This window comes from Rana temporaria, chromosome 2, assembly GCF_905171775.1.
Source record: "Rana temporaria chromosome 2, aRanTem1.1, whole genome shotgun sequence".
NCBI classification, from domain to species: Eukaryota; Metazoa; Chordata; class Amphibia; order Anura; family Ranidae; genus Rana; species Rana temporaria.
The window spans coordinates 8199523-8212167 of record NC_053490.1 but is presented as its reverse complement, the minus strand read 5'-3'; the positions used below and the strand labels follow the sequence as shown (position 1 = coordinate 8212167).

General features: G+C 48.9%; 1 protein-coding gene across 2 annotated transcripts in view; it reads right to left on the bottom strand.

Annotated features, from left to right (window-relative positions):
• RAB6A (RAB6A, member RAS oncogene family) overlaps window positions 1–11169 on the bottom strand; it is an 87263-nt gene extending 76094 nt beyond the window's left edge. For both annotated transcript variants that reach the window (XM_040339801.1, XM_040339800.1), the window contains exon 1: window positions 10945–11169. In XM_040339801.1, coding sequence (XP_040195735.1) covers window positions 10945–11014 — 70 coding nt within the window. In that variant the 5' untranslated portion in view covers window positions 11015–11169. The remainder of the gene's footprint in view (window positions 1–10944) is intronic.
• Between the last annotated feature and the right edge of the window lie 1476 nt (window positions 11170–12645).

Below are 12645 nucleotides of genomic sequence, written 5' to 3'. Positions count from 1 at the left end.
ACGGCTGGTGACACAAAAACGCAAGGGACGTGGCGGCAGCAGGTGAGTGGACGCCCGCTAACAGGCGCTGCCATGATGGATATGAAGTGACAGGTGCTCTTTAAATGTAAGGACTTATTCTTGCTGGTATTTAGAATCTTTAATATATTTGCAAACAAAATTAAGGTTTCCTATTTAGAATAATAAACTGTCAGGTTAGTAAAACAGCGATATCAGAACCCATTCAATTCATACAGTTTGTAGTGTACATAGATTTTGCAAAACAATGGGATAAAAGGAATATTCCTGAACTTTGATATTTTTCTCATGGTTACTGTGACATTGATGCGATTGCATCAATCCGGTGCATGTTATCTCAGCTTGCATTCATTGAATGAGTTTACCAAAAAAAAAAAAAATTAATATTGCAGAATATACAGTCAAAAATACTACTACATAACTAAGCTGAATAAACTAAAATTATTGAAGTATCTTAAATAGATAATTTATTTTTTTATTATTATAATATATATATTAGTGCTGTCAAACGATTAAAATTTTTAATCGCGATTAATCGCATTAATGTCATAGTTAACTCACGATTAATCTATCTAATTTATGACGAATTTCCCCACAAATATCGCACAATTCTGCAAGTGATTATAATTTATTATCGCTGTTTTCTAGCTGATCTAAAACCATTTTTGACATAAAGGGACACTTTTGGACAATCTACAGTTTTTCAGGCAGAAAGAATAGTTTTTATTATATAAAAGTACATGTAGGACACTGGGCAGACCACTAGGGACAAGGGGGGTGTGTATTTTTTACATACAGTACTGTAATCTATAAGATTACAGTATACTGTGTGTATTGTGTTTGTTTACTTTTTTAAATTTGGCGCCGTTCTCCGCTCCCGTGCGTCGTGACGTCGCAGGGAACGGAGCTCGGCGGCACACGGGCACTGTGAATCGAGCGAGGAGGACCCGCCAAGCAAGGAGGACCCGCCAAGCAAGGAGGACCCGCTTGATCACACAGCGGGGTGGCATCGCTGGATCCAGGGACAAGGTGAGTAACTTGTCTGTGAATCCAGCGAAAAGGTAAGCCGCGCCGCGCCGCTGCACACTCTGCATGTCCACCCGAGGGCTCCTGCGTTAATCGCGCGACAAAAATATTGACGGCGTTAACATGGGTTTGCGTTAACGCCGTTAATATCGCGTTTAAACGCACAGCCCTAATATATATATATATATATATATATATATATATATATATATATATATATATATATATATATATATATATATATATATATATATATATATATATATATATATATATATATATATATATATATATATAAAAAAAAAAACATAATATATATTTATATTATGACAATAATAATTTTATATATATATATATATATATATATATATATATATATATATATATATATATATATATATTTTAAAAATCACTGATTTATATCCGCCCTGCTTTATTAACATGTTTATGAGGGGGGGGCAGAAACCTGCACAGATGTCTGAAATCGCCTCTGAAATCGGGACGGACATGTGGGAATGAAATGGTGAACGTTCAGTTGAACGTTCACCATTTCTTTCCCGCAATCAGTGTGATAGTCCAAGGAAAGGGGGAGCGCGGTAGGGAATGTGGGCATATTTCATGTCACAATTTCAATATGGGTGCATCATGTAACCTGGTCCCAGAAAAGGTGGACTACGCCTTTAAGTAATAATCATTACACACAGCCCCCTCACTCACACACAGGACACCCCCAGAAAGTAAATGATTAATAATGATCAGGTTTAGTGTCCGTTCCTGCAGACAGGTCCTCTTCATCAGACTCTGAATATCGCAGCGAGCCGATCACCGAGCCGATCACCGAGCCGGCTGAACACACAGACAGCCCTCTCATTGTGTCTGTGTGCGGGATCAGCAGTCCTCGCTGCTTCTCCATGCCCTCCAGCCAGACGACGAGCTGCAAGAGAACAAATCTTCCCACATAGCAGAAGAGCGAGAGGCAGGCATGAAAGAGGACCTGTCACAGAATACACATTTTCTGCCTCTAAACGCCTGTGTGTGAACATGACTAACACGGAGGGGGGATTTAAAGGGTTACAAAACCCACAACAATAAAATCAGTCTGTGTATGCAGTAAAGCATGCTTGTTATACACACTGAGGAACTTAAGGGGTTAATCCTCCACACTGCATAAAAAAGGCTGTCTGATCCTGTCTGCACAGATCCTCCCCCCCTCCTGCGGGGTCTATCTGGGGATGGGCAGCTAACAAAAGGCAAGGTAGCCGACCTGCACATGCTCAGTTGTGCGTCTTATGCTGGAGAGAACATTCACTTGCTCTCAGAGCTAAGCCAGGTCACATGATAGTGACATCACACATGTGGGCGTGTATACAGGCTATAGTGGAAATCTCCTCCAACCTGAACTCAGCATTGGAGAAACTGTGCAGTTTATCATGTAACTGTGGTATACAAATCATCCAAAAGAGGTATATATAGTGGCAATATTTTTATGTAAAGCTGTGGGGGGGTGAACTATTTTCATATTATTTGGTTTAGCGTATTGCACTTGCACTGGGTCGACATGTTAGGGGCCCATTAACACCATCTCTATGTGTATTACTGCAGCCTTTTTAACGCAAAGTGCACCACTGTGCGGGGGGCATGGCACTGCCATTCATACCAAATGCCAGACGTGTTTTCAGGCTTGCCATTATTGTGCACAAGTGATTTGATCAGTTTCACTGCCTTAACTAGTTGCCGACCAGCCACCGTCGTTTTACGGCGACAGGTCGGCTCTCCTGCGCGAGAGCCCGTACTATAACGTCCGCTCTCGCGCAGGCCACTAGGGGGCACGCACGTCCCCGACTCCCATGCCCGCGCGATTGCTCGTTACAGAGCGGGGACCGGGAGCTGTGTGTGTAAACACACAGCTCCCGGTCCTGTCAGGGAGAGAAATGCTGATCTTCGCTGTTCATACAATGTATGAACAGCGATCAGTCACTTCCTCTAGTGAGGCCACCCCCCCCCTACAGTTAGAACACACCCAGGGAACATACTTAACCCCTTCCTCGCCCCCTGGTGTTAACCCCTTCCCTGCCAGTGGCATTTTTATAGTAATCCAATGCATTTGGTCCCAAAAATGTGTCAAGGTGTCCGCCATAATGTCGCAGTACCGGAAAAAAAACGCAATAAGCGATTATCGATTGGTTTGCGCAAAATTTATAGCATTTACAAAATAGGGGTTAGTTTTATGGCATTTTTATTATTATTTTTTTTTTTTTTAACTACTAATGGCGCAATCAGCGATTTTTTGTAACTGCGACATTATGGCGGACACATCGGACACATTTTTGGGACCATTGTCATTTTCACAGATCGGGTCCCGCGGTCACAGAGCTTCGGACCAGGTCTCGAGGGCGCCGACGCGCTGGCGACCCACAGCTGGGCTCTTAAAGGGGACGTATATATACGTCCATGTGCCCAGCCGTGCCATTCTGCTGACGTATATTGTCGTGTGGCGGTCCTTACGTGGTTAAGCTGCCCATACATGGGTCAGTCTTTTACATTCAATCCACTTGCCTTCAGAATCTAAAAAAAAAAAAAAGGCCCAGGCGATCGAGCGATAGTCATCGACTTCTATGACGACTGAACGTGAAACAAAAGATCTTCCCCGGAGGCTCTGGAGATTCCTACAGACCACATTCATCAGATTCTGGTACAGATGAGGGGTGGGGCTCCAGCCATGGTGAAACTACAAGTCCCATGATGCATTGCAAGACTTCCACAGCCACAGGCATGATGGAAGTTGCAGTTGGACCACAGCTGGAGTCTACCCTTGCTTTAAGGCCCCCCCCCCCCCCCCCCAACACCCATCTGAACACCGAGGCGCTCTAAGCTGTACACACAGAGTGGCAAAAATTAGACAGCATGTCCCATTTGGTGGCCATTACTGCTGCTGAATGCACACCATGCAAGTCTATGGGGGCCGCACTGCAACCACCCCGAGGCAAACAGGCGGAGTTCTCCTTTTGGCCCCAGTTCACACTAGTGCGATGCCAGACGTCGCATGCGATTCGCACCGCGTTGCTGTCCAGATCACATTCGCAACCAAAATGGTGCAGGAGCCTTTTTTTGGCCCGCACTCGATTCGGATCGCTCGGGTGTTCACACTTATGTGATTCCGATTCCTGCACCATGTTGCGATCTGCTGACCAATCTGGGGGGTGTCGTTAACTTTACATCGACACCCCCAGCGGTTTGCAGATCTCAGTGTGTACCACTGCGATTCAGGTGCGATGCGGGATTTGCAGGGTTGCACCGCTACTCAGCCCTGGTTCACACTGAGCTGCCGCAATGAAGCCGTGCGAGTCGTACGATTTCACGCCCGCCTGTCGGTCCCGATTTCGGCCGCGATTACAGAGACATCTGTACAGGTGTCAATGTAAATCGTGGGCCGGAATCACAAAAAGTAGTAAAAGAAAAAACTACTTTTTGAAATCGGTGCCGATGCGGCGTCGCACCGATTAGGACGGTGCCACTGCCAGCAATTGCCGCCGATTTAATATGTCAAATCGCACCGGTGTGAACCAGGGCTTAAAGCGGGGTTCCATTCCACCCACAATTTTAGTTTTATTTATTTTTTAAAAGTCAGCAGCTACTAACACTGTAGCTGCTGACTTTTAATAAGGACACTTACCTGTCCTAGTCGCCCGCGATGACGGTCCCCCCCCCCCCCCCCCCCCGACAGCGATCGCTCGGTCCTGGCGCCTCCATCCTTACTAAGGGTAACAGGCAGTGGCTTGCCCGTTTCCTGCGGCGCTTTGTGAATGGGCAGGCTGCCTCCTGGGATACACACAGTTCCCAGAAGGCAGCGCGGCTCATTCACCAGAAGACACGGCGACGGAGGACGAGGCAGAAGATACACCGCGGTGGAAGAAGCAATGTAAGAAGAGGCAGAAGAGCTACTTCCGCATAGCAACCGCCCTTTCAGGTGAATAAAAAAAAAAAAAAAAAAAAAATATATATATATAATAATAATAAAATTAATATTTCAATTTTTTTTCTTTTTAATTTAAGATTTTTTTGGGGGAAACAAAAACTAAATAAATAATAATAATAATAATAATAATAATAATAATAATATATAAAAAATAAATATTTCAATTTTTTCCTTTTTAATTTAAAGCGGTGGTTCACCCTTAAAAACAACTTTCTACCATTAAATCCAGCATACTAGCGTGAGCTACAGTATGCATTTATTTTTATTTTTTTTGCGCCGTACTCACAGTTTAATCCCGTAGTTAAGTTTCAGACTTCCCGTGGGGAATGGGCGTTCCTATGCAAGGGGAACATGATTGACGGCCGGCTATGGCGCGTCACGCTTCCCGAAAATAGCCGGAGTAGGACTCGGCTCTTAACGGCGCTATACGGCGCCTGCGCACAGACTAGGAGCTGACTGCGCAGGCGCAGTGAAGAGCCTATTTCGGCTATTTTCGGGAAGCGTGACGCGCAATATCCGTCCGTCAATCATGTTCCCCTTGCATAGGAACGCCCATTCCCCGCGGGGAGTCTGAAACTTAACTACGGGATTAAACTGTGAGTACGGCGCAAAAAAAATAAAAATAAAGGCATACTGTAGCTCACGCTAGTATGCTGGATTTAATGGTAGAAAGTTGTTTTTAAGGGTGAACCACCGCTTTAAGATTTTTTAGGGGAAACAAAAACTAAATAAATAAGAATATATAAAAAAAAAAATAATTTCAATGTTTTCCTTTTTAATTTAAGATTTTTTGGGGAAACAAAAAATAAATGAATAATTTATAAAAAAATAAATATTTCAATTTTTTCCCTTTTTAAAATTTATTTTAAGATTTTTTGGGGGAAACAAAAACTAAATAAATAAGAATATATAAAAAATAAATATTTCAATTTTTTCCCTTTTTAAATTTATTTTAAGATTTTTTGGGGGAAACAAAAAAAAAAAAAAAAACACACCCCACAGGTGGAACTCCACTTTAAGGTGAACACTGAAAGAATAAAATGTGGGCTCCCTGAAAATACACTATAAAACAGGGATATGCAATTAGCGGACCTCCAGCTGTTGCAGAACTACAAGTCCCATGAGGCATAGCAAGACTGACAGCCACAAGCATGACACCCAGAGGCAGAGGCATGATGGGACTTGTAGTTTTGCAACAGCTGGAGGTCCACTAATTGCTTATCCCTGCTATAAAAGATCTCTTTATCACACTGATGGGTATATAAGGGGGGGGGGCTGAATCTGATCACAGGAAGGTCTCTATAGACACACAGCTGTGTAATGATAATTAAGGCAGAGGCACTAATTACTAGAGTTAGGTTTAATTGCAATCCAGACGTACACAAGTCTGCCTCGGTCTAGATAACGAGAGAGCGTACAGAGCGCCAGCATAATGGCGGCCGAGACCAGACACCGTGGTCAGTTTATGCGCCGCCGTCACCCGCAGCCTGCTATCTGCTCCCTTCCCCCCCTCTGTCTGCTTGTGACCGTGCCACCCCTCCCCCTCCTGCTGCTCTCATAACACGAACCTGTATATACACCATCAGCACTGCCTCCTATTGCAGCGTCTCCCTCTGTGAATGATTTATAAATATAAATGCTGCAAATACCTCATTTAAGAGCCAAGATTGAGATCACATGACCAGCCAGCTCTCTCTCTCTCTCTCTCTCTCCTCCCCTCCAGAATGACATCAGCAGGAAAGTCTCAGCCCCGCCCACTGCATCTCTCAGAGGAGGAAAGGAGAGAGCTGGCCAGTCACCTGACCGCAATCTCAGCAGTGAAATTAGGTATTTGTCGCATTTATTTTTATAAATCACACACAGAGGGGGACACTATAATAGGGGGGCAGTGATGATGGTGTATACAGGTTAGAGTGGCTCAACAACTACCTTAACCACTTCAGCCCCGGAAGAAGTTACCCCCCTTCCTGACCTTCACTTTAACGGACAATTGCACGGTCATGTGACATTGCACCCAAACAAAATTGGCGTAATTTTTTTCCCCCCACACAAAATAGAGCTTTCTTTTGGTGGTATTTGATCACCTCTGCGGTTTTTATTTTTTGCGCCTGCCGAACGGCTTCTTAAAAGGGGACGTACAGGTACGTCCATTTGCCCACCGCTGCCATTCTGCTGACGTATATCGCCGTGCGGTGGTCGGCAAGTGGTCAAAGCGAGTTGAAGGCGACTGCGTGCATCTTCCGTCACGACTACCAGAGACCAGAACAGAGCTGTGCATTACAGGCAGGCTTCCCGAGTCCTGACTCGCCAGACAACCGCCCACGTCCAGAGCAGACTGAGAGTGTAGTACTAGTGTACATTACAATTACAGCGGGCCTGAGGCCTCCCCTCAGACCACCATCCATCTAGTTTCTCAACTCTAGTCCTCAAAGCGCCCCAACAGGTCATGTTTTCAGGCTTACCATTATTTTGCACAGGTGATTTGACCAGTTTCACTGCATAAGTAAATTACCACAGGCGTTTCATCTGAGGTAAATCCTGAAAACATGACCTGTTGGGGGCGCCTTGAGGACTGGAGTTGAGAAACACTGATCTAGACCGCCATGCCGCTTTAGAGGCCTCCCTCAGACCTCCGCGCCGCATTAGAGGCCTCCCTCAGACCTGCGAGCCGCATCAGAGGCCTCCCTCAGACCTGCGAGCCGCATCAGAGGCCTCCCTCAGACCTGCGAGCCGCATCAGAGGCCTCCCTCAGACCGCCGCATCAGAGGCCTCCCTCAGACCGCCGCATCAGAGGCCTCCCTCAGACCGCCGCATCAGAGGCCTCCCTCAGACCGCCGCATCAGAGGCCTCCCTCAGACCGCCGCATCAGAGGCCTCCCTCAGACCGCCGCATCAGAGGCCTCCCTCAGACCTCCGCGCCGCATTAGAGGCCTCCCTCAGACCTGCGAGCCGCATCAGAGGCCTCCCTCAGACCGCCGCGCCGCATCAGAGGCCTCCCTCAGACCGCCGCGCCGCATCAGAGGGCTCCCTCAGACCACCGCGCCGCATTAGAGGGCTCCCTCAGACCACATCCGTCCAGAGCACTGTGTGCATTATTACAGGCCTCCTCTGACCACCAGAGAGGCTAAATCTTCAATAAATAAATGTAATCAATGGTTACATTTGTTAACTTCCTCCATTGTTCTGTAGAATTGTTACATTGTTCTGTAGAATTGTTACATTGTTCCTCCTCTTACAGAGACGTATGTGTTTCCTATGCTCCTCAGCTCCATCTAGTGGCCATAATGCAGTATTTTACTATTGTCCATAATAAAATCATTTGTTCAGAACAGAAAATAGCCTAAAGAACATTTGTTTTACCAAATTCACCCAGAATGAATGTACATGGAGATTTATTGGACACATGGCTGTGCAGATTATTAATACAGACCCCTCAGTGTGTAGGTAAGTGGGCACTAATGAAAGGTACGGCCCACTCACAGTAATCTGAATAACAAGTGTAGGGATGAAGGTTCCTCTATATCTCAATATACAAAAAAAATGGAGAGAGAAGAGAGACTGGTCCCCTCCCCGTCTTGTAAGGATTTCTATTATAAAATGTCCCCCATCCCCCCGTATACATCACACAAGAAGGAGCATATAAAATAAAAGGAGACGTTATAAGAAAACATCCATCGCTACTGATCAGACACAGAGATCCACCAATGAGAACCTATTACAGGTGTGAGAAAGGGTGACCATGGATTGGACCTATGATTGGATGGTGGGGGAGAGGAAGCCTGGACCTATGATTGGATGGTGGGGGAGAGGAAGTCTGGACCTATGATTGGATGGTGGGGGAGAGGAAGTCTGGACCTATGATTGGATGGTGGGGGAGAGGAAGCCTGGACCTATGATTGGATGGTGGGGGAGAGGAAGTCTGGACCTATGATTGGATGGTGGGGGAGAGGAAGTCTGGACCTATGATTGGATGGTGGGGGAGAGGAAGTCTGGACCTATGATTGGATGGTGGGGGAGAGGAAGTCTGGACCTACGATTGGATGGGGGGGGGGGGGGAAGAGAGGAAGTCTGGACCTACGATTGGACTGGACTGGACGGGGGGGGGGGGTGTGAGTCTGGACCTGTGATTGGATGGTGGGGAGAGGAAGTCCGGACCTATAATTGAATGGTGGGGGTTGGGAGTCTGGCTGGATCTATGATTGGATGGGGGGGGGGGGCATTCTGGACCTACGATTGGATGGTGTGAGTGGGGGGAGAGGAAGTCTGGACCTACGATTGGATTGGATGGGGGGGGGGGGGGGGGTGTGGGAGGAAGTCAGGACCTACGATTGGGGGGGGGGGGGGGGGGAGAGGAAGTCAGGACCTATGATTGGATGGGGGGGGGGGGGGGGGAGTCGCACATTTTCAGTTGTCCCCAGAACAGGATTAGAGGGGAAATCCTCCAATGGGGACACCCTGGGATTCTCTGACTATGGAGGGATTTCCTCCTACTTCCTGTTGTGGGTATGAATCAGGAAGTGAAGGACACAGATGGTGAATCCTATCAGGGAATGGAGCCCGCCCTCCCTCTAGCTGTTGTCTTCAGTCCTTCTTTATCCCCGGGGTCACACTGGTGTGATGTAGACACCACATTCCTGCGCACGTCACATGCGATGTCGGCGCGGTGCGATCATACACAGTTTGTACGGCTGAAATCGCATTCTGCACCAAAAATAATGCACATCGCACAGGTGTGTTTACACCAATTCAATGTTTGGGGGGGGGGGGGGTGACAGCAGGGACGTGGCGTGGTCTGGCAGAGGACGGGGGGGTGAACAGTATATGGGAGGTGGGGGTCAGGTAGCAGTAAATAGTGGGGGGGAGGGGGTATATAGAGATTTACAAGTAGATGGGAATTCGCTTTCCAGTGTGAAAGTGGCTGGTGGTCCAGAGGTGGTCATCTAGAGTCAGTGATGATCTGATGGTTGTATGGGGGGGGGGGGGGTACTGGTGAGGTGATAAGGGGGTGGTATAAAGGGGGTACAGGTCAAGAGATTGGGGGGTTTTGAGGAGGGGGTACAGGTCAGGTGATCAGGGGGTGGTACAGGTCAGATGATCAGGGGGCAGAGGTCAAGTGATCAAGGGGCGGTATGGGGAGGGGGGACAGGTCAGGTGATCAGGAGGGGGGGCAGTTCAGGTGATCAGGGGGCAGTATGGGGGGGTACAGGTCAGGTGATCAGGGGACGGTATGGGGGGGTACAGGTCAGGTGATCAGGGGGCGGTATGGGGAGGGGGGACAGGTCAGGTGATCAGGAGGGGGGGGGGACAGGTCAGGTGATCAGGAGGGGGGGGGGACAGGTCAGGTGATCAGGAGGGGGGGGGGACAGGTCAGGTGATCAGGAGGGGGGGGGGGACAGGTCAGGTGATCAGGGGGCAGTATGGGGAGGGGGTACAGGTCAGGTGATCAGGGGGCAGTATGGGGGGGGGAGAGTACAGGTCAGGTGATCAGGGGGCAGTATGGGGGGGGGGGGGGGGGGGGAGTACAGGTCAGGTGATCCGGGGGCAGTATGGGGGGGGGGGGGAGTACAGGTCAGGTGATCAGGGGGCAGTATGGGGGGGGTACAGGTCAGGTGATCAGGGGGCAGTATGGGGGGGTACAGGTCAGGTGATCAGGGGGGGGGTACAGGTGAACAGGAGGGGGGGACAGGTCAGGTGATGTGGTATGGGGGGGTGGTAGAGGTCAGGTGATCAGGAGGGTGGTATGAAGGGTACAGGTCAGGTGATCAGGGGGGAGGGTGTACACAGTGACAAACCAGGTAGGTAGGTGGGGGAGGGGTGTACACAGGTAAGTGGGGGGGAGGGGTGTACACAGGTAGGTAGGGGGGAGGGGTGTACACAGGTAGGTAGGGGGGAGGGGTGTACACGGCCGATGTGAGGCGCACTTACCGCTTTGCTCTCCCAGGAAGACCAGCTTGAATTTCCTGAGCGGGTTACCGAAGTCTCCTCCGGAGGACATGGTGGCGGCGGTGGTTCTGGCTGTGTCGGGGTCCCGGGGGAGGAGAGGCGGGAGAGGGCGGCCTGGGAACCGGGGACGTCACTGGCTATTGGGAGAGCCGCTTCCTTCCCGTGACCTCTCACACACACCTTATTCACAAACCCCGCCCTCTGCAGCCTACAAACCAGCCCGCCCCACAGCGGCGCAACTGCCAGGACCTGTCTCCCTGGAAACCGACCGGGGCGGCCAATCAGCGACCGGAGCAGACTGCCAATGAGCGAGGAGAGGGCGGGGCAGGGCGTCCAGTACAGGAGGACATGGAGAGTGTGGCAGGGAGCTCAGACAGCCAATCACAGACTTTCCATAGACCACACAGGCTCCCTCCTGCTTGTTGTTACCTGCAGCCTTGGGACCGTCCACCTCGTTTCATGTATCGCTGCCTGGCAATGAGAAGACTTCCCCTCACTTTATGTCCTGGTGACACGAGGGCAAAAAAAAAAAGAGGGAGGGGCTTGGTGTCACCCAGACAGGAAGTCTGAGAGAGCAATAAAAAAAACTCCAATGGTTTGCATTTGGCTTCCGGAAGGTTTTACCCCCCTTCATGACCTGGCCATTTTCTGCTATTCAGCACGGCGCGATTTTACCTGCTAATTGCAACACTGAGTACACAGATTACATTGTTATCATTGTTATGAGACAGATAGAGATTTATTTTGGTGGCAAATAATCACAGCCGGGATTTAATTTTGTTGCTAAAAAAAAACGGAAAAAGACAGAAAATTTAGATTTTTTTTTTATTGTTAGTTTCTCTTATAAAGATTTGCAAATAAGTAATGGAGGCATTCAGTGCCAATCAGTACCCATCAATAAAACCTGTCATCAGTGCCATCTATTAGTGTCCATCAGTGCTGCCTGTCAGTGCCCATCAGTTCCACCAGTCAGTGCCCATCAGTTCCACCAGTCAGTGCCCATCGATTTCCACCTGTCAGTGCCCATCAGTTCCATCTGTCAGTCCCCATCAGTGCCGCCTGTCAATGTCCATCAGTTCCATCTGTCAGTGCCCATCAGTTCCATATTTCAGTGCCGCCTGTCAGTACCTCATCATCAGTGCCATCTATTAGTGTCCATCAGTGCTGCCTGTCAGTGCCAATCAGTTCCACCTGTCAGTGCCCATCGGTTCCACCAGTCAGTGCTCATCGGTTCCACCAGTCAGTGCCCATCGGTTCCACCAGTCAGTGCCCATCAGTTCCACCAGTCAGTGCCCATCAGTGCTGCCTGTCAGTGCCCATCAGTTCCACCTGTCAGTGCCGCCTGTCAATGTCCATCAGTTCCATCTGTCAGTGCCCATCAGTTCCATATCAGCGCCCATCAGTTCCACCTGTCAGTGCCCGTCAGTGCTGCCTGTCAGTGCCCATCAGTGCCGCCTGTCAATGCCCATCAGTTCCATCTCAGTGCCCATCAGTGCTGCCTGTCAGTGCCCATCAGTTCCACCGGTCAGTGCCGCCTGTCAATGTCCATCAGTTCCATCTGTCAGTGCCCATCAGTTCCATATCAGTGCCCATCAGTTCCACCTGTCAGTGCCCGTCAGTGCTGCCTGTCAGTGCCCATCAGTGCTGCCTGTCAATGCCCATCAGTTCCATCTCAGTGCCCAT